Below are 24,456 nucleotides of genomic sequence, written 5' to 3'. Positions count from 1 at the left end.
GCTTTAAACATACATATTATTCGACGCAATATCATTTATATTTCATAGGTTTTTACCGTTTACTAAGACATTCGAATGTATAAATCACAAGAAAAACGACAAAAGATAATACGAGCTCGAAGTTTGAAGAAACGACGATAAAACAACAATAAACGATGGATTTAAACAAATTACATATCAAGATTTCGTTACCCGAATACAAGTTCAAGTTGAGCAAAGAAAAAGAGTTCAAATGAAAAGGTCCAAATCGATAAACGTCAACGCGGGATCAAAAGAGAACAAACATAAAATAAAAATAAAAGAATTCTGTTTACTCTTACGCGGATCGTGTACATCTACACGAAACACGTAGTATTTTGCTCCTACGCGTAACGTGTGGCCTCTACACGAAACGCGTAATGTTAGGCCGAATTTAATCATGAATCACAAATGGGACGGTGGCTTTTGTGTTAAAAATCAATACTTTTAGAAGTGGTACAGCAAAAAGAAGGATATTACAGTGGATACTTTTGATCAACTCTTCAATAAAAAAATACGGAGCACTAGTCTAAAGGATACAAGAGTCAGTACATATACCACATACAGAGACACATAAAAGGACACACACATTTTCAAGAGATAGACACACAATTTATTAGTTACTCTGTAATTTCAAGTACTCCGTATAATTTAGTTCTGTATCAATTTAAGTCTCAAGGTTCAAGATTAGGATAGTTTCAAATATTAAGGGTGTATTATTCGTGATTAAGGGTGTTATTGTACACATGAATGGTGTTGTTATTGTAATTTTTTTTCTACCGTTTGAAGTTAATGAAAGTGAAGAATTTTTAGTAAGTATATTCTGTTAAAATTATCGTTATTATTATATTTGCATATTTATATTTTTATGTTTACCTTAGTATAATGAGTAGCTAAATTTCCCTAGTGTTTGCTTAGATGTAGAGCCCCTAGTGAAATGGATTGTTAATCATTTGTAAAAATTAAAATGTAACTTGAGTATTTTTAACATTGAGCCTAGTCAAAAGAACCATTATTGTGTAATTAGGTATTTAACCCTTATCACTTAATTTATTAGATTCTAATAACGAAAGTTATTTTTATTTACATAAATTAAGCTTCAAACATTAAAAGTGATCTAGACGAATTTATAAATAAGTTATTAACACTAATTTATAAATAAAATTCGGTGGTTTGGGTAATATCAATAGTTATATAATAGTGAAATTGTAATAAGGGAAACCGTTATAATTTGGGTATTGGCGAAAGTCAAAACTAGATTAGGTCTCAATTTAAATACTTAGGGAATAGTAGCTATCTAAATAGAATCCGATGAAAATTAGATTTAATTTAGCTAGTCATAACCTTATATTTATTCGAAAGAAAAATATAAAGTTTATTACTAGAACATTTTAAATAGGGCTTAAACTCAAAAACAATCCATGGATCTAGAGGTGACACATTTAAGTAAACACTCTCATTTATATATTGTAAAATTATTATCACTATTATTATTTACGAAGTATTACAACACTAAAATATAAAAATTTACATCAAAATATTCGAATTTGTACCAGAACTGTTTGTCACATCGTATAACACATACGTGGATCGTGTATGATCACACGAAACTCGTAGAAACAGAATATACGCGGAACACGTATAAATACGCAAAAAGCGTAAGTAGTAATCTATTACTGTTACGAATTTAGTACATGATACGCGTACGTTTTAAGATATACGCGAAACGTGTATAAATACGCGAAACGCGTAAGTATAAATACGGGAACAGTACGAAATTAGGTTAAAATCTAGGGTTTTGAATATATTATTATTATATTTAAGTTATTAATTTATATTTAGTATTAATTATTATAACACATGTTTTAATCTTACTATTTAGTAGTAATTAATATAATTTATAATTAGTAATTAGTTTATAATTAGTTAATTATTGTAATTCCTTTTAATTTAATTAAAACATGTCTTTTAGTTAATTTAAGTTAATTTGTAATTTTATTTTATTGTTTAAAACAAATTCCTAATCAATTAGTTTTATTAAAAATTATTGTTTTATTTATTATCATTTAGTATTAAAATTGTTTTATCACAATTAGAATAATTTCATTTAGTTCATTTTTAAGTTAGTAATTATAAATCTCGTAATTTTGTAATTTTAATTATGAAGTAAATTAGTTAAGTCTCGTTTCCATTATTGTTATTTTATAAATTCCTAATCCAAAACCCCCTTTAAATAAGTTTGACTTCAAAGACTATTAAAAACCATTAAACACTCCATCTCCCTGTGGAACGAACCGGATTTACCTGCAAACTAAACTACGCGGATAGGACCAGTTGCCTATATATGTTTGAAACCAACCTAAAATCGTTAAAATACCATATATACAATAAATCAATTCGTGTAATAAAACAACTCAATCCGTTCATAAATAAAGGTATTGTTTCAAATCAGTAATGATTGGAAATGGTCTTATTCCAGGGTTGATATTGGTAGCCGAAACGAGCAATTAGTGAACGAGCTTAGGAACGTGATCGGCAATATTCAAGTTTCTGATCATTCGGATAAATGGATATGTACTGTTAATAATGATGGCTTATTCACTGTCAAAGGTGTTCGATTGGCTATTGATCGTAACATGCTTCCAAATTTACATTTCGACACTTTATGGTTTAAATTCTTACCGAGAAAAGTTAACATCTTCTTATGGCGTTTTAGACTCGATGCTCTTCCCATTCGTTGGAACCTCTTCGCAAAAGGTATAGAGTTAAATTCAATTGTGTGTCCTATTTGCAATAATGGTGTTGAATCCCGTGATCATCTCTTTTTCGAATGTTCGATGATTGTTGAGTTATGGCGTATGGTTCGGGTTTGGTTAAATTGTGACATGCCTATTTTCGATTCGTGGGACTCGTTTTATTCTTGGGTTGAAGGGATCCGTTTACCATCTTCGAGCAAGAACCGGATCATGGCGATTGTATGCACGTTACTTTGGGCTATTTGGAGATTTCGTAATGGTGTGGTCTTTGATAGTCCTTTTTTTCGTTCTAGTAGTCTTTTTGATGTTATTAGATTACTTACTTTTTGTTGGATATTAAATAGGGGTCATCTAGTTTCAAATTGGAACTTGTGGCTCGCTATGCCTTTGTAATTCTCTCTTAGCGCCTTGCTAGAGAGCGTTTTGTTATTTTTTATATAATTGATTCTTTGGCAGTTAAAATAAAAAAAAGATGGTCATGGGTTTAAGTCACAAAAGTGTTTTTTTTTTCTTTTTTTTTCAGATTCCTTCCTTTTTTTTTTCTTTATAAAAATTGTCAAGCTCTTACATGGTCAATCGTACTTCGACCGCAGTGAAGCGCGGTTTGACCTTAAAACTAGTTTATTTAAAATACAAGTATGACACTGAACTTTTTCTTTTGACGCAGGTGGCCCTGCACATGTTACATTGTTGCTCCCTAACTCTAAAGACCATTAACTAAATTCCGTTAAGTAGGATCATGTGCATGTAGGGGTGTGCAAGGTGTAGTGACCCGAACTTTTTCATGTTTATATATATTAAATGAAATTGATATTTATATAATTAAGTGTTTCCAACATGTTAAGCAATCAAACTTGTTAAGACTTGATTAATTGAAATAGGTTTTATATAGACAATTGACCACCCAAGTTGACCGGTGATTCACGAACGTTAAAACTTGTAAAAACTATATGATGTAATATATATGGATATATATATATAGTTAACATATGTAAAAACAAGACTACTAACTTAAGGATTTCGAAACGAGGCATATATGTAACGATTATCGTTGTAACGACATTTAAATGTATATATATCATATTTAGATATATTAATATATCATAATATCATGATAATATAATACTTTAACATCTCATTAGATATAATAAACAATGGGTTAACAACATTAAATGAGATCGTTAACTTAAAGGTTTCAAAACAACACTTACATGTAACGACTAACGATGACTTAACAACTAAGTTAAAATGTATATACATGCAGTGTATTTAGATGTATTAATATAATTTTAGAAGACTTCAAGACATATATCAAAATACTCATACTTAACGAAAATGGTTACAGTTACATTCCCATTCTTTTTTCATCAAGAATTCTAGTCGTATTCATACCCGTATTATACACAGCTTCTAGACGTACTTACTATAGGTATATATCAATAGGAACTAGCATGAGATTCTACTCTTGATTATGTCATGCATGACTAATCAATTTTAACTTCTACCATGAGCTAGTCAACTAACTAGATTCCTTTTAACCCCACTCACCACTCACCACTCATCATTCACTCCATTTCACTTTCAATTCTCTTTCTAATTCTCTCTCAACACACACACACACACACACACACACTTATGAACGAATTTTTCCAGTAGCTAATCATCATCTTCATCAAAAATTACTTCAAAAATCAAGCTATAATCATCTTAGGAAGAACACTTCAAGAACACTTCGAAAATCATTTCAAGTTTACTAGTTTACTTCCAAGCTTTCTAATCCATTCCAAGTAATTATCTAAGATCAAGAAACCTTTGTTATTTATAGTAGGTTATCTTTCTTATTCAAGGTAATATTCATATTCAAACTTTGATTCAATTTCTATAACTATAAATTATCTTAATTCGAGTAAAAATCTTACTTGTACTCGTTTTGTGTCATGATCCTACTTCAAGAACTTTCAAGCCATCCAAGATCCTTTGAAGCTAGATCATTTCTTGTTACTTCCAGTAGGTTTACCTACTAAACTTGAGGTAGTAATGATGTTCATAACATCATTCGATTCATATATATAAAACTATCTTATTCGAAGGTTTAAACTCGTAATCACTAGAACATAGTTTAGTTAATTCTAAACTTGTTCACAAATAAAAGTTAATCCTTCTAACTTGACTTTTAAAATCAACTAAACACATGTTTTATATCTATATGATATGCTAACTTAATGATTTAAAACCTGAAAACACGAAAAACACCGTAAAACTGGATATACGCCGTCGTAGTAACACCGCGGGCTGTTTTGGGTTAGTTAATTAAAAACTATGTTAAACTTTGATTTAAAAGTTGTTCTTTTGGGAAAATAATTTTTCTTATGAACATGAAACTATATCCAAAAATCATGGTTAAACTCAAAGTGGAAGTATGTTTTCCAAAATGGTCATCTAGACGTCGTTCTTTCGACTGAAATGACTACCTTTACAAAAATAACTTGTAACCTGTATTTCTGACTATAAACTTATACTTTTTCTTTATATATTCATAAACTTAAGTTCAATATGAAACCATAGCAATTGGATTCACTCAAAACGGATTTAAAACGAAGAAGTTATGGGTAAAACAAGATTGGATATTTTTGCTTGTTGTAGCTAGGTGAAAATTAGTAACAAATCTATATTAATCATATCCTAGCTAACTCATATTGTATTATACATGTATTCTAATATATTATGTAATCTTGGGATACCATAGACACGTATGCAAATGTTTTGACATATCATATCGACCCATGTATATATGTTATTTGGAACAACCATAGACACTCTATATGCAGTAATGTTGGAGTTAGCTATACAGGGTTGAGGTTGATTCCAAAAATATATATACTTTGAGTTGTGATCTTGCCTGAGACGTGTATACACTGGGTCGTGGATTGATTTAAGATAATATATATATCGATTTATTTCTGTACATCTAACTATGGACAACTAGATGTAGGTTACTAACGAGGACAGCTGACTTAATAAACTTAAAACAGTAAAACGTATTAAAAATGTTGTAAATATATTTTGAACATACTTTGATATATATGTACATATTTGTTATAGGTTCGTGAATCGACCAGTGGCCAAGTCTTACTTCCCGACGAAGTAAAAATCTGTGAAAGTGAGTTATAGTCCCACTTTTAAAATCTAATATTTTGGGATGAGAATACATGCAATTTTATAAATATTTTACGAAATAGACACAAGTAAATGAAACTACTTTATATGGGTGAATGGTCGAACCCGAATATGCCCCTTTTTAGCTTGGTAGCCTAAGAATTTGGGAACAGACCCCCAAATTGACGCGAATCCTAAAGATAGATCTATCGGGCCCAACAAGCCCCATTCTGAAATTTGGAATGCTTTAGTACTTCGATTTTATCATTTCCGATGGGTGTCCCGAAATGATGGGGATATTCTATATGCATCTTGTTAATGTCGGTTACCAGGTGTTCACCGTATGAATGATTTTTATCTCTATGTATGGGATGTATTGAAATATGAAATCTTGTGGTCTATTATTATAATTTGATAATATATAGGTTAAACCTATAACTCACCAACATTTTTGTTAACGTTTTAAGCATGTTTATTCTTAGGTGATTATTAAGAGCTTCCGCTGTTGCATACTAAAATAAGGATAAGATTTGGAGTCCATGCTTGTATGATATTATGTAAAAACTGCATTCAAGAAACTTATTTTTGATGTAATATATTCTTATTGTAAACCATTATGTAATAGTCGTGTGTAAACGGTATATTTTAAATTATCATTATTTGATAATCTACGTAATGCTTTTTAAACCTTTATCGATAAAATAAAGGTTATGGTTGTTTTAAAAATGAATGCAGTCTTTGAAAAACGTCTCATATAGAGGTCAAAACCTCGCGACGAAATCAATTAATATGGAACGTTTATAATCAATATGAACGGGACATTTCACAAGGTACAAAATCTGACAAACTAGTTCGGTTCTGTCTGAAGTCTTAATTTGTAATAAAAAGTCGAACCGAGGACCGGACCATATATTTTCAGTTGGGTTTGGTCCGGTTATAGTTGGTTTTATTATTGATAGCATCTTGAAGGCTGATTTGTCCTGGCAAGAAAAGAAGTGTCTATATTTTAACATATTAAAAGACCGATTACTAAAATTTAGCTCATCAGAAATCCTTAGAAATTGCTCACATTCTCTATCAATAAAACGTATTTTTCCTTTATTACAAGCACCTACACAAAGCATTAACCTTATTCAAACTTAAACTCAAAATCATATATAGGAGTCTATATTTTCAAAGCATAGGCAAAATTCTTACACCATTGCTCTCCAAAACCTTAAGATTGATGATTAAAATATTTACCACTAGGTAGATAAAAAGATGATCCACAAACTTATTGACTTACATTACATTGATTGCCTTGTGTGCATTCAAGATTTACATCGACAAACAATAAACCTAATTATAATTTATAATGATGATAGTAATAATAATGAAATCGGACGATTGAATACCCGAACACTTCAATTGTATTGACGTATTGTTTTGAAACAATAAACTCAATTCTAAGATCGACATAAAATTAACAGATATGAAATTAGTGTTATCGATCGAAAATTAAAATAACATATGGTATATAAGGATTGAACTAAAAACCGTTCTTAGATCAATAAAAATTCTATTATACGCGCGTCATCTTCTTCGTCGTAACAATTATCAGATACACCTAGGTCGTCGTAACAATCATCGGATTGTAACTAAAAATTTGGAGTGTTTTGAAGGGTGTTTGTTTCCGATCATATGTGTGGTTGTGCATACAGGTATGCACATGATAATCATGCGCAACAAAGGCGCACATATAAACTCCAAAGTAAGCGCATGAATAAAAGGTGCATGGTACTGATTCTTAAACACTATACATAGAAGTGTCATAACCTCATTTAGGGTTAGCTACTTGTAGTGACCCGAACTTTTCCATGTTTATATATATTAATTGAGATTGATATTTACATGATTAAATGTTTCCAACATGTTAAGCAATCAAACTTGTTAAGACTTGATTAATTGAAATATGTTTCATATAGACAATTGACCACCCAAGTTGACCGGTGATTCACGAACGTTAAAACTTGTAAAAACTATACAATGACATATATATGGTTATATATATAGTTAACATGTTTTTATTATAAGTATGTATCTCATTAGGTATTTTAACAATGAGTTATATACATAAAAATGAGACTATTAATTTAAGAAACTCGAAAACGATATATATAACGATGATCGTTATAACAACGTCTTACTAGGTACATATGAATCATATTAAGATATTGATACACTTGGTTAATTATGTTAAATGATAAGTAAATATATTATTAAGTGTATTAACAATGAAATACATATGTAAAAATAAGACTACTAACTTAATGATTTCGAAACGAGACATATATGTAACGATTATCGTTGTAACGACATTTAACTGTATATACATCATACTAAGATATATTATATATCATAATATCATGATAATATAATAATTTAACATCTCATTTGTTATAATAAACAATAGGTTAACAACATTCAACAAGATCGTTAACCAAAAGGTTTCAAAACAACATTTACATGTAACGACTAACGATGACTTAACGACTCAGTTAAAATGTATATACATGTAGTGTTTTAATATGTATTCATACACTTTTGAAAGACTTCAAGACACTTATCAAAATACTTCTACTAACAAAAATGCTTACAATTACATCCTCGTTCAGTTTCATCAACAATTCTACTCGTATGCACCCGTATTCGTACTCGTACAATACACAGCTTTTAGATGTATGTACTATTGGTATATACACTCCAATGATCAGCTCTTAGCAGTCCATGTGAGTCACCTAACACATGTGGGAACCATCATTTGGCAACTAGCATGAAATATCTCATAAAATTACAAAAATATGAGTAATCATTCATGACTTATTTACATGAAAACAAAATTACATATCCTTTATATCTAATCCATACACCAACGACCAAAAATACCTAAAAACACTTTCATTCTTCAATTTTCTTCATCTAATTGATCTCTCTTAAGTTCTATCTTCAAGTTCTAAGTGTTCTTCATATATTCTACAAGTTCTAGTTACATAAAATCAAGAATACTTTCAAGTTTGCTAGCTCACTTCCAATCTTGTAAGGTGATCATCCAATCTCAAGAAATCTTTGTTTCTTATAGTAGGTTATCATTCTAATACAAGGTAATAATCATATTCAAACTTTGGTTCAATTTCTATAACTATAACAATCTTATTTCAAGTGATGATCTTACTTGAACTTGTTTTCGTGTCATGATTCTGCTTCAAGAACTTCGAGCCATCCAAGGATCCGTTGAAGCTAGATCCATTTTTCTCTTTTCCAGTAGGTTTATCCAATGAACTTAAGGTAGTAATGATGTTCATAACATCATTCAATTCATACATATAAAGCTATCTTATTCGAAGGTTTAAACTTATAATCACTAGAACATAGTTTAGTTAATTCTAAACTTGTTCGCAAACAAAAGTTAATCCTTCTAACTTGACTTTTAAAATCAACTAAACACATGTTCTATATCTATATGATATGCTAACTTAATGATTTAAAACCTGGAAACACGAAAAACACCGTAAAACCGGATTTACGCCGTCGTAGTAACACCGCGGACTGTTTTGGGTTAGTTAATTAAAAACTATGATAAACTTTGATTTAAAAGTTGTTATTCTGAGAAAATGATTTTTATTATGAACATGAAGCTATATCCAAAAATTATGGTTAAACTCAAAGTGGAAGTATGTTTTCTAAAATGGTCATCTAGACGTCGTTCTTTCGACTGAAATGACTACCTTTACAAAAACGACTTGTAACTTATTTTTCCGACTATAAACCTATACTTTTTCTATTTAGATTCATAAAATAGAGTTCAATATGAAACCATAGCAATTTGATTCACTCAAAACGGATTTAAAATGAAGAAGTTATGGGTAAAACAAGATTGGATAATTTTTCTCATTTTAGCTACGTGAAAATTGGTAACAAATCTATTCCAACCATAACTTAATCAACTTGTATTGTATATTATGTAATCTTGAGATACCATAGACACGTATACAATGTTTCGACCTATCATGTCGACACATCTATATATATTTCGGAACAACCATAGACACTCTATATGTGAATGTTGGAGTTAGCTATACAGGGTTGAGGTTGATTCCAAAATATATATAGTTTGAGTTGTGATCAATACTGAGATACGTATACACTGGGTCGTGGATTGATTCAAGATAATATTTATCGATTTATTTCTGTACATCTAACTGTGGACAACTAGTTGTAGGTTACTAACGAGGACAGCTGACTTAATAAACTTAAAACATCAAAATATATTAAAAGTGTTGTAAATATATTTTGAACATACTTTGATATATATGTATATATTGTTATAGGTTCGTGAATCAACCAGTGGCCAAGTCTTACTTCCCGACGAAGTAAAAATCTGTGAAAGTGAGTTATAGTCCCACTTTTAAAATCTAATATTTTTGGGATGAGAATACATGCAGGTTTTATAAATGATTTACAAAATAGACACAAGTACGTGAAACTACATTCTATGGTTGAATTATCGAAATCGAATATGCCCCTTTTTATTAAGTCTGGTAATCTAAGAATTAGGGAACAGACACCCTAATTGACGCGAATCCTAAAGATAGATCTATTGGGCCTAACAAACCCCATCCAAAGTACCGGATGCTTTAGTACTTAGAAATTTATATCATATCCGAAGGGTGTCCCGGAATGATGGGGATATTCTTATATATGCATCTTGTTAATGTCGGTTACCAGGTGTTCACCATATGAATGATTTTTATCTCTATGTATGGGATGTGTATTGAAATATGAAATCTTGTGGTCTATTATTACGATTTGATATATATAGGTTAAACCTATAACTCACCAACATTTTTGTTGACGTTTAAAGCATGTTTATTCTCAGGTGAATATTAAGAGCTTCCGCTGTTGCATACTAAAATAAGGACAAGATTTGGAGTCCATGTTTTTATGATATTGTGTAAAAACTGCATTCAAGAAACTGATTTCGATGTAACATATTTGTATTGTAAACCATTATGTAATGGTCGTGTGTAAACAGGATATTTTAGATTATCATTATTTGATAATCTACGTAAAGCTTTTTAAACCTTTATTTATGAAATAAAGGTTATGGTTTGTTTTAAAAATGAATGCAGTCTTTGAAAAACATCTCATATAGAGGTCAAAACCTCACAACGAAATCAATTAATATGGAACGTTTTTAATCAATAAGAACGGGACATTTCACTACTTACATAAGTGATAGTCATATTTACATTGAAGGTTTGAATTATGATTTCAAAAGTATTGTTTTATGATCATATGGATCGTTTTGAACGAGACGTGGTGATTATGCCGTTTGTGATGATGATCTCAAAATGATAATCATAAGGTCCTTAAAACATAACAACAACCCCAACATCTTTGATGCACTCGAATTTATCCTGAATCTCTATGTTCGAAATAAGTTTGACCATTTAGCGCCATCTGTGGGACCAATTTTAGGAAATAACTAGTTTTGAGGCTCGCGCGTTGCGGCGGAAATTGCTTTCACTTCTGGATGTTAATATAAATGTTAAGTTGTTTTTACTTTATGTTAATATAAATGCTGTGATTACAACAGTTTGAAATTATATGTAATTATATTCAAACACTTCTTAAGAATTAGTTATTTTCCAACAGTTCGAAATTTCAATGTCTTAAATCATTATAAATCCATTGTAAGGTGATTAATATCCATAACATATCTAAAATTATTGTTTTACTTATATCTCCAAAATTTTGCCTAATAGAGGTTTGATTTATATAATTATCGCAGTGGCAACAAACTTCTAGAAATTTATTTCGAAACAACATACGGAATCAATATCATCTATGCCCAAAAAAAAAAAAATCGTTCACAAATGCATTACTACTCATTCTTTTTTTTCCCCCTATTTGCCATAATGTTACTTAACAATATGATACAACTAAAGTAATCAATCACGCAAAACATATTCAAAAGCCCACAATAAGTTAAGACACAAATGAAAATAGAAACCATAAACACATAAGTAGAACCTAAAACAATAACATATATTTGTTACGTAATTTAATTAGTATGATTTATTTATTTATTTATTTTTTAAAAATTAATACTCTGTAATTATTACTCCATAAACATTAATTTTCTAGTAACTACAAATATCAGTGGTATTGTATCGAACTATCGATATTGAAAAAGTAAATAAATAAATAATTTAAATTAGAAATTAATAAAAACCACCTAGAGCTAATAAAAACCATTAACTGATTTTCCTTTCAAGAGAGTGGACAAGTGTACTCCGTATATTTCCATAATTCTTTTCTTGCCTAATACTCAAGGTTGGAGAACTCGCATCTCGGGGAGATCTCGTTTGAACATTTTTTGGGAGATCTCGACATCTCGGAAAAATCTCGAGGAGATCTCGGACGTTGACTTACGTTGACTTTTTAGTATAAATTTATATATATGAATAAATATATGTATATTTATATACATTATTACGAGAATTTACAAAAAATCAGAGAAATGAGTGAGAAAATCTTAGAAATTACGAGATCTTACGAGAAAATTCGAGAAATGAGCAAGAAAAACCGAGAAATCATGGCTTTGACCAAGTTTGACCCGGTTGACCAGAAAATCTCGGGAGATGGATATCTCGTCTCGGTTGCCTAAAAGAGATCTCGGCGAGATCTCGGGGAGAAATAAGGAGATTTATAACACTGCTAATATGTGATGACCCGAAAATTTCTGACCAAATTTAAACTTAATCTTTAACATTTCCGACACGATAAGCAAAGCCTATGAAGTTGAATCTCAAAATCTTGAACTACTTTTATATATTTAAATACCCTTCGTTTGTTTTCGACGATTCGCGAACAATTATATGTAAATAGATACATATATACTATAACTTGAAAAGGTAACAATGTATTAATTATTTGATACCGTACATTAAACTTATTGGTTTAAATATCTATTTGAATATATATGATAAGTTGAAATATTTATTATTAAAATTTATTTATAAATAACTTCCAATATGTATTTAAAAACTGATTTAGTATATTAAAAAGATATATACATATATATAATTTCAAGTTATTTAGTAAACGATAGTAACATTTTCAAATTGCTACAGTACCCAAAATGCTACAGTGTTTTCGAAAATCACTATTTGCTACAGTGAAATTGACTTGCTACAGTGAATTGCTACAGTAAAAATTGACTTTGCTACGGTGAATTGCTACAGTAAAACTTTGCTACAGTGGTATAGTTTAGGGATAATTTAAGGCTATATTTTGAAAAAGGTACGAGTCACGAAATGTAAAATGCAAGTTTTCTAAGCGTACGAAAATGCGTTCGAGAAACCGGAACCGGGACATAAGTCGAGTGACGACGTACGACATATCGGAACAAAAATTACAAGTCAACTATGCACGTGAATTTAATATAATATATAATTAATTATATAAATTATATATATTATATATTAATATTTATATTATGTCGACAAAGATAAAAACAAATGAACCAGGCTGGTGACAGTTGGCCATGCGATCGCATGGCCATATGCCCATGAAACCATGCGATCGCATGGAAGGAGAAATCAGGCCACACTATAAAAGCTCGACCATTTCTACTTCTGATTTAATTTAATTTTACTCCGTATTATTTAAATTATTTATATTATTATTATTATTATTATTATTATTATTATTATTATTATTATTATTATTATTATTAATAAGATTATTATTAATCTTATTATTTTTATTATTAGTGTTATTATTTTTGCGATACAAAAATAATAATGTACATAAAATATTACGATGGAGTGCTGTCCAAGTAATTTTCAAAACGAATTTTCGAGCGAGCTAGAGCTAAGGAAAATATGGGTTATTACCAAGGAAATTATGGGTAATGTTCGGGGGTATTTTTGTGAATCAAACCTGGTGTTTATCATCTCCGATGCGTCTACGTGCTTTCCTGCATTATTGTATATCAATATTAAACAGTGAGTTTCATATGATCCCTTTTACTCTCTACATTTTTGGGCCGAGAATACATGCAAATGCTTTATTAACTGATTTACAATATTTATATGTGTGAGTTTCATTTGCTCCCTTTTTAATTGCTTTTGCAATCTATATTTTTGGGCTGAGAATACATGCACTTTATTTTAAACACAATGGATACAAGTACATACGAAATTCTACACTGAGTTTGAACCGAAAATCCCTTAGCTTTAGTAACTAGTAACTGCCAGTTATAAGAACTGGTGGGCGCGAGTAGTTGTATATGGATCCATAGGGCTTGACATCCCCGTCTGTTCCAGGTATAGAAACCCTAGCCTGAACTATAAAACAGACGTATACTATTTGAGTTTAGTACACATTGTATTGCGTGTATTGTACTTGTTGGTTGCATGTTAAACGAGGGGTACTTATTATAAACGTTAAGGCTTGGTTACCAGGGTGCTCAATTTTGTAGAACCGATTGATAAACGTTTCGGATGAAACAACTGAAATCTTGTGGTCCACCTTTTATGTAAAACCTACTGATAAACGTTTTGAATAAAACAACTGAGATCTTGTGATCAACCTTTACATACAGATGATTTGAAATGTTAAAACATATTGATAAACGTTTTGAATGAAACAACTGAACTTTTGTAATCCACATTGATATACGGATTATGTGTAATATTAAAACTATGAACTCACCAACCTTTGTGTTGACACTTGAAGCATGTTTATTCTCAGGTTTCTAGAAGTCTTCTGCTGTTTGCTTATACGTGATACAAGATATGTGCTTGGAGTCATACATGCTATATACAAGAAACTTGCATTCACCAAACCATTACCATGTACCTTATTTTGACTGTATTGTCAACAAATGTATTATTGTAAACCATTTAAATGGTGATTGCCTATACGTATGAATCATCAGATGTTAAAAACCTGGAATTTATATATTCATTTATGAAATACCTTCTCAAACGAATGCAATGTTACAAAACGTATCACATAGAGGTCAAAACCTCGCAATGGGACCAGATGTTGATGTATTCGTCCAGGTGGATTAGGACGGGTCATCACATAATACTACACGTTAGGAGAAAAGTAAATCACTTTACAACCTCCATATCACCGCCACACAATCGTCTTCACCATCGCTTCCACGCCTCCACCACTACCCCAATGTTGTCGCCTCCATTACCACTCCAATGTTCTCCACGGCCGTATTTACACTACAAAAAAGTTTTTATTTTGAAACACTTGCTTAGTTTTTGACGCCTTAAAATGTGAATAAGTTGACATGTTTTTGACATCCATAAGCGTCACAAAGTTTTTGACACTTAAAAGCGTCAAAAAGAAAAACTCATTAATACTTAAAAGTGTCAAAAGGTTAATAATTTTTGACACTTGAAATTTTTGACACCATATTTTTCCACGTTTCCAACCTTGTGACACTTATAGATGTTAAAAACATGCGAATTTATTCATATATTTTAGCGTCAAAAATAATGGAAGCGTCAAAAAGTGAACATTTATTTGTAGTGTTATTTATTATTTATTATTATTGTTATATAGCCATCCGTAAGATATGTTCAAATATGTAAAAATATGTTAATATATGCAATGTATAGTCAAACGGAAAGGAAATCAGGATATTATGGATTACGATTTTTATACGTGTGATAAATTAATAAAACAAAATATCAATAAAAGTGAAAACAACCAAATTTTTGGAACAAAAGTAAAAACCACTAAAACTAAAACCATGTGCTAGTTTTTACTTGTCTTTGAATAACCCTTTCATTCAACTCAACTCTATCATCTCTTTTTATGTATACAATGTTTACTGTATTTCTTATTCTTTGAGATTCCATCACGCTTCTTAACTATCACCACTACTCCGATATTCTTTGTCATGTCCATAAATGATTTTCAACATCTTTATGTACTCTGAATTGTTTCTCCATTCATCAACCACCGCCAGCCTGCCGACACCGTCATGGAGCCATTGTAATCACAACTGACGCCATCACCGCCGCAAACCCTTCCATCACCACCGCTGCTACCACGAATTCCGCCACCAGCATCGCAACCACGACCGTCTTTATCAATTTATCTGTTACCACCACACTCATTCTTAGATACAATACCAACATCACTACCATCGACGCACCCATTTAACATAAAGTTTGAGAGGTTGGTTGTTGCCGGAAGTCGCCGTGGTTGATGGCGGAGATTATTGATAGAAGTTTGTTATTTTTTATTTTTCTTCAATTTAGTAAGTTGCCAATTTTGATGAATGTTCTTGTTTATCAGATTTGTTCCAAGGGTTTTTTTTTGGGGTGTAAAAAGATAAAAATACCCTTGGTGGTCACTGTTATACTGTAGAGGGTGTGATGATGTGGTGGAATATGATTGGTGGGCGTTGTCCATATTTAGTATATACTAGTTTGGAGGTCCGTGCTTCGCTACGGAGACTAAATCCACATACACATATAATTTCAATACTTTTCTTAATCAATAATAAATAAACTGGTTATAAAATAAGGTAAATTATAAGTCGACTTCCAAAAATAGATAAAAATAATCATTACCTTTTGTATATAAGATAAAAATATAGATAAAAAGTAAGTGGTTAAATGGTAAAGTAATTAAAAAGCATAATATAATGAATGTAATGTTTTAAACTGTGTATTTTTACCTAAAGACTATTAATATTGGACCGGGGAGTAACATATAACAATATTTTATAATACTTAAAAAAGTAAACAATTTTTCTATTTTGTATGTAATATTTGTATATGTTCGGTTTCATATTGGCCGGTGGTCTTCACTTGGGGTTGAGAAACGACTTTTCTTTATTGAAGGATAAATGAAGGATTATCAACGTCTCACCTCTCCTATAACCCATACACGTGAGATTGAGTTTTGTTGTTGTGTTGTTGTGTACACCAAATTTTATATTTTAAAGAAAAATCAAAGAAATCATTTGTTCAATTACTCAACCAACGTTTTAACCTCCAAAACCCACCAATGGGCCTCTGGGCTGACCCGTCTTATATATTATACAAACAAAATCACTTTTTCATTAATTAACTTATTTCTCCAGTGTTGTTTCCCCCTTCTTTCATTCCATATACCACATTCTCCTTCTCATTCTTTTCTTGAAATATTGAAGTTTTCTAGATGTTTTCTAGATCTGTTGTATAATCCTTTTAGCCACACGACTTCATTTTAGTTAATCTAGTTCGTTTAAAAATTATGCTATGGTGTATATATATATATATATACATATATATATATATATATATATATATATATATACATATACATATATATTTAGTTTTTGGACTCAAATGTTTGTTTGTATATCGATATACATAATATGTATATTTAGTTGCAAAATACAGAGCAACTGTGTTTATCTATGGATTTATATTTTATACTTCATTGTGGTAAGGAAAAAAAAAATTCAGAGCAACTGCGTTTATCTATGGATTTATATTTTATACTCCATTGTGGTAAGGAAAAACCCAAAAGATTTATATTTTATACTCCATTGTGGTAAGCGAAAAAAAAAAATTCAGAGCAACTTTGTTTATCTATGAATTTATATTTTTATACTCCATTGTGGTAAGGGGAAAAAAAAATGCTACAGTGATTTCGCTACTGTAGCTACTGTAGCTGCTACAGTAGCGAAATCAGTGTTTACGGGATAGGTGGCGTGGTATGATTGGTGGGTTTTGTTCATATTTAGTATGTAGTACTACAGTAGCTACAGTGTTTACGGGATAGGTGGCGTGGTATGATTGGTGGGTTTTGTTCATATTTAGTATGTAGTACTACAGTAGCTACAGTGTTTACGGGATAGGTGGCGTGGTATGATTGGTGGGTTTTGTTCATATTTAGTATGTAGTATAATATAAATTATTAATTATTAAATTCGTGATTAATCATTAAATGATTTGATCATTTGAGTTTAATTATTTCAATTTGGTTTTGTTTTCGGGATCGTTGTTGAAAAACTGATGATTATGGCTGTAAATGAGTAAAATGATCACTTGAATGGTGACACAGTGTTGAAAAACTATAATCTTCAGTTTCTTAATAATTAATATGATTAGAGTACTAATTAATTTAAGTGACCTTTTTCTTAATATATTTATTTTATCCTATCTGTAAGGTCATTTTCGGTATATACTAAACAACGTTGTAGTTATTGTACAATTAATTATTGTACAATTAATTGTGAAACTTTAAATAGATGGCTCGATTAAGGGGGCATTAATTATTTATAATTTTCAACTTAATAGTTTAATTGTTTTCTATTTAAATGAATTGCTCTTCTGATTAACGAATCATCAGCTATCTTACTAAAACTGTATATCCACGTGGGCCTACTGGTGCATCCTCAGCCTTATCGTTTTTTCAATAATTACAAGAAAATGACAAGCGACCTTTTTAACTATCGTTTTTTCAAAATTAGGGTTTTTTTCCAGATATTTACCCTAAATTGTTATCCAGTTCTCTTATCAACCGTTCAATCGTGAGAAAATCCTACATCTGTTCTTCATCCGCTCAATCCTTTCCCTCTCTAATTAGGGTTTCAATTTCATAATCGGTGTTCAATTCCTCATCAAATTCACACACATAAACAGATGTTCCAATTGCATGAAACATACAATCAATTGCTTTTCGATTATCACGATCCAAGCGTTTATGGTGATGGAACGAAGATGAATCAGAAATCTGGATTAGAATTAATGATATTGTTACTATGTTGATGGAACGAAGAAGAAGGCGACGTAAGTGGTGGTTTCCGCCGTTAGTAACCATTCTTAATTAAACAGATGTTTGATCATTGCAGGTATCATTGTTTTCATTTATATTTTCTGATCTGCATCAACCGAGTGAGAATTCAATTTAGAATTCTGATTATTTATACAGTAATATTCATTCTATACATTATGATACAAGTCCTGTAAAGTTAACGACCTGTAAATGAGGAACAATTCTCTTATTCCAAATTTGATTTACATCTGAAGAATCAATACCTTTCACTACCTTTTGTAGATGTGTATGATCTATTATCAGTAATGCTGAAACATATTACTGTATAACATAAACAGATGACTAAATAATGTATATTTCTCTTTGAACAGTCTTGGAATGAAGGATTCATGGGACCTATGAAGACTCTGGCGGTCCCAAGTGTTATCAAAGGCATTGGTAATGTGGTTCTGTGCTTGACGGGACTACGGTATTACCATAGCAGCATGGGCAACAATGGTGTCGTAGGTATGCCAATGATTCATACAAAATTGTTCTTCAATATTTACATCTCCAATATAATTTACGTTGATTATTTTTTTTTTTTTTTTTTTACCACTGATGGAGCTTTGTAGACTCTCAAGAAATCAGACATAAAGTATGAACTTAAGAACACTGATCAATAATGGCTAAAAAACATTGTGGAACATGGCTGGCCTGACTTACAAAAAGGTAAATGTAACTCCTCAGTTAACCTGGTAGTTATGGGTACATCTTACTCAAGGAACATGGCTGCAATCTTTCAATAAAAAGTTCACTAGAAAATGGAAGATGACTTGGTCATTGCTGTTTCGTTATTCAATGTTAGATTCAACACATTGTTTCATTAGATGTATTTGTGAACTTAACTCATAGTGAACTTAACTCATAAAAGAGACATTGTATTTGTGGTCTCTGTTCATTAACTTTAATTGCTAAAATGAGTCTGAAAGTAACGAATTAACATTGTTATGTTTGGGTCTAAATGACCACTTTACTATAGCTGTAGTTTCCTTCAGTTCCTTTTTGACGTATTTAGGTTTAAGTGACCCATTACAGTATAACTGTGTACATGGGTTTTGTTCTCAGTTCCTTTTTTTCGTGTTTGAGTCTAAATGACCCAAAGTAATATAACTATGTACATGGGTCTAATAATAAGATTTGTTCTTCATTTAGCACATGATATGTGTTTGGTTGTTGTTTAATAGCAGCTATATCGGTCCCTTTCATTTTTGTGTTTGGGTCTGAATGACCACTGTATTATAGCGTGTGAATCAGGGGATCCATCTTGGCATCTCTTAGTACGTTCCAGCAGGTAGGGTTTTTTTGTTCTCTTATTTCTTTTGATCGGGATTCAGTGGGTAATGGGTCAAAACATGTTATTTTTTGGTACGATCTGGGGCGGGCTGGTGTAGATCCAAAACATTTCATGTTTGCAGTTGTGGTTATTAATTGTTAGTTAGTCAAATACGAGAATCATGTTGAATTTTTGACTAATAAAGATTTTGGATCTACAACAAGGTCTTGCAATATAAAAATATCTTATATCTTAGGTCGCTCTTCATTGTTGACTTCTCTCATGTGACGGACTTTCGTGAAGCTACATGTAGGCAGTATGAAGAAAATGTATGCAATCGTTGTGGATACTTCAATTTCATGCGATTAATAAAGATCGTCAGGTCAGTTTGCTATTATACCCGGTTGTACTTTTTAGACATGTTTAGACGTGTCTTTTATATTTTAGTATGTGCTTATTGTGATCTGAAAATACTAATAGTTAGATTTATAGTATTGGTTCATAACAACTTTGATTCGAATTAACTGATTATAGGGGGTAAAATAGTAAGTTTTGGATAATTATAATTATACGTGTTGTAGCAATGTTGATTTTTAAGAGATTACTAACTACTGGTGCAATAGTAGAAGCATATAGAGCAAGGGATCCTAGAATGGCTATTGATCATGGTCAACTATAAAATTCAAGGGAATAATTATTTCAAAACAATTAAAAGTTTCAAATAATATAAATGCAACTAATATGTTTATTAATATATCAATGATTAATTTAGTCATAAGTGCTTTTAAAGATTATCATTAAATAGTTTGATGATTATATCCACTTTGAATGATACTTAATTATTATATATCAATATATGTTAACTGTAGTATATAAAAATGATACTGTTATTTGTGTCTTACAACTTTTGATCTTTATAGTATGTTTTGAATGGACTATGTGTTATCTGATGTTTGAATGAGGTTGAATGAGTATTATGTTACTACTTAGAAGGACATAATGTGGTCATGGACATTAAAGGCTGATTGAAGAATATGAGGAGGCTACTAAAACACGACTATGCAAGTACTTCTACACAAATTTCATATCCTTACATTTTGGTTTGCTTTTTGAAGTTAAGCCAATACTAATTATATATACTGCTTGAGTTGTTGATACTTTTAGTTCAATGTTGAGGTGTATGGGTAATGGGTTTTGGGTCAAATTGTGTTTGGGTCACATAAAGTTTTTTATGGTGGGTCAACAATTTCACATCCAAATGCCCAGACTATAAACGGGTCATGTTGACCATAATTATATTTTAACGATTATTTATATTTCATTGCGATAAAGTTAAGTATTGTCAACTGTGGGGAATCAATACTTGAATCATGTTTTTAGTTTCTTGAATGACTTTTAGTTATGGTTTTAAACTAATGACTGATTTTGTAAAAGTTATGGATAATTGAGCTGCCTTTCATTAGGAGGTTTTGGTAGTTTTGGTAAGATACTGTTTTACCTTAACTTTTCTTTTGTTCGTCAAGAAGTTGTTTAATTTTCGTTTATGCAAATAATAAAGTTCGAGTTCATTTGGATATTAGGTTATGTTTTACTCTTTTTGGGAGTTCAAGGGTTGATGGCGATGAGGATGATGATGGTGTAAGAAGTAAGTCAGGCCCAATACACACCGGTGACAAGCATGTCAACTCTGTTCTATACATCGATCCCAGACAACCAGGTGCATTCTTTACTACTGTCAGCTGCACATTTAACCAACTGTATTATTTTGGTCACTTTGTTACACCATAAAAATAAATATGATAATAATGATAGATATTTTAAGTTGCAACGATTAAATCTACTCCCTTTGACCAAGCATAATGCATGTTCTATTATAATATCCTTCTATGAGATAAAGACATACACTTTTCTACATTGTTGACATGAATATCATTTTACCCAGTAGATGTACCAAGAACATGGCTCTGATTTCTCAATTCAGCAATGGTCAAATAGTTGGCATTTATATTCATTTAATTATCGTTTTTGTGCATTTTATCATAGACATGGTCTAATGAGTAAACTAATTTAGAACTGGATCGTGGATTGTGGATGTAATAATTTTTGTCACTATTCTTGAACTATAAATTGTGTTCAATTTATCCATCAGTGTATACTATAGTAACATTGTACTAGAAAATTATTTAGAAATGTCATGTCTTGGCCCATTTACACAATTTAATGTGTATTTAGTGACAATCTTGACCCATATAAAACTATTGTGGTTTGCAATAAAGTATATTCAAACCTCAATAAAATATTCAAATCTCAAATTTTCAGAGGTGCTCAAAATTGTTCAGGTGCTTATCTTAAGAAGCCTATGATATTCTAACTTTTTCATCACTTTCAAACTTTCTTATATATATCAACAAAGAAGTATTATTTTGAATGTTAACGTGAGGTTGTTTGGGCAAGTTTATATATCAGGGTTATGGACTTGCTGCATTGTAGATAATCGGAAAACTTTATTGGGGTTTAAGTGCTTGCTAATATGAGCTCATTGATTGTCTAAGGCGTAGTTCATTAACAGTATAAACGTACACTATTGTTGTATGTAGCTTGAGGTCTTTTGTGTGTAGATAGCTTGAATCAGGTCTGTTAATAAATCATACGAGTAGATGTTAGCTTAAATGTCTGTTGTTTTTTTTATGTCTTTTAGATCAATTTTTTTTTATCGTAAACATTAAAAGATTTTACAAAAGATCAATACGTTACTAATGCATACGTCAGAGTTGCATCCAACTCAATATACAAATCCCTTTTTTTAACTGCAGATCCTCTTGAATTCGTGAGAACGAAAGTCAACTAATAGGAACAGATGGATGTAAGCGACTTTTATTTGTGTGATTGTTGTTAACGAATCAACTCATGGCTGGGTTTCTTGATATCGAATTCAAGCAATTCAACAAAAGATTTCTATCGGAATCAATTTTAAGAACTGCGCTTTGTCAATTCGAGGTTTGTTACTATCAATGTTCTTAAAAGATGGAACGGTATTAGCTTTTGTATATTTTGTTTAGTTTCAATGTTTATGTCTACCATATGTTTGACGAAATCTTTATTTTTGTACTTCATAGGTTGAATGTTTATGTCAGGTCACTTGGCGCTCTTCTCGATTTTGATGGTTATAAAGAGGCATATGTTACAAATATAACAAAAGACGTTCAATGGCGTATTAAATGTATATAACACACACAATGTGTACCAACATTAACGTATGAGTATACTAATTTTTTAAAGCCATCGTATAACGCACGGGCTATTAACATCATGATGATGTCTTGGTAAATGATGTGGAAGACCCAATTGGTTCAATTATATCATCAGTATATCCAATTTTTTTGGAAAATCTTGGGAATCCAACTTATTATCCACAACGTGGTGGTTTACCCAAACACAATCTTATCCTCAAAGTTTGTGTTCTTGTCATGCTGCTAAAAACGTTGATCAAGCAGGTGGTTTATGCAATGGTACAAGGCTACAAATTACCGAGCTTAAAGAAAAAATGATTAAAGCTAAAATATTAACAGGTACACACGTTGGTACAATAACTACAATTCCATGAATGTTGATTCTTCCATCTGATAAGAGAATTCCATTTCGAAGACTACTAAAAATATAGTGTACAAAGAGGTGCTACATCTATAGAGAAATACAAATGTAATACTAATCATAGTTTATTGTACGTGGTTTGGTATCATTAATAATGTAAATATTACATGGATCACTAAGCATGATGGTAACGAGTTTTAAATCAACCATGCAACGCACAGGCTATTAAATCTAGTTTAAAACTAAAGTGCATTTAGTGTTCATTTATCATCAAATGTAAATTTATATTTTTGGTATGTCTTGTCTTATTAGGTTATTTATTTTATTTTTGATCGAATTTAGATTGCTAATCTAAGGGTTAAGACTACCTCACTTTTTTTTGTTATTTAAAAAAAAATCATTTTTCTCTAAGTTTTAGTTTTTCCCTTTTTTACTAAATTATTAACTAAATTAATATACAAAGTATATTAAAACTCTGAACTTAGGACAAATATGAAAAAATTAACAATACTTCTTTATCTTCTAAGTCGTTCTACCTATTGTTCACTCAAAATCAGTAGTCTCTACCCGGACCACATGTAAAATGATTTTCATTTTTAATATATTTTTTAAATGACGGTTAGGAGTTATTGACGTAGACCCGAACGCGATGTCAGAACCGACTCACCATATTTTTACCTTGGTCGAACTATTACAATCCTACTGCCCATCGGGAGGAAATCTCCACGACGAATTCATACGGGCATCAAGTGCGGTAAAAACCCCTAGGGTAAG

At 30.9% G+C, this 24,456-nt stretch overlaps 1 protein-coding gene and 1 long non-coding RNA gene across 13 annotated transcripts in view; both read left to right on the top strand.

Moving 5' to 3' along the window:
* LOC139843184 (uncharacterized) overlaps positions 1-3,167 on the top strand; it is a 36,654-nt gene extending 33,487 nt beyond the window's left edge. The window contains exon 4 of the mRNA XM_071833250.1: positions 2,498-3,167. Within this exon, the coding sequence (XP_071689351.1) occupies positions 2,498-3,167 (670 nt within the window). The remainder of the gene's footprint in view (positions 1-2,497) is intronic.
* Positions 3,168-18,367: 15,200 nt separating this feature from the next.
* Positions 18,368-23,479, top strand: LOC139839875 (uncharacterized). Of its 12 annotated transcripts, none has more exons than XR_011757143.1 (8): positions 18,376-18,852; positions 19,148-19,283; positions 19,391-20,109; positions 20,405-20,473; positions 21,082-21,572; positions 21,672-21,808; positions 22,905-23,088; positions 23,208-23,479. It is a non-coding gene; the product is annotated as an uncharacterized lncRNA (long non-coding RNA). The 12 variants fall into 12 exon arrangements; XR_011757141.1 differs by having other exon boundaries at positions 18,385-18,852; positions 19,391-19,487; positions 20,348-20,473; XR_011757140.1 differs by having other exon boundaries at positions 18,369-18,852; positions 20,405-21,572.
* Positions 23,480-24,456: the final 977 nt, after the last annotated feature.

Source organism: Rutidosis leptorrhynchoides, chromosome 4 (genome assembly GCF_046630445.1).
Source record: "Rutidosis leptorrhynchoides isolate AG116_Rl617_1_P2 chromosome 4, CSIRO_AGI_Rlap_v1, whole genome shotgun sequence".
Lineage (NCBI taxonomy): Eukaryota > Viridiplantae > Streptophyta > Magnoliopsida > Asterales > Asteraceae > Rutidosis > Rutidosis leptorrhynchoides.
The sequence above is the reverse complement of the archived record's forward strand: the minus strand, read 5'-3'. Positions and strand labels throughout refer to the sequence as shown.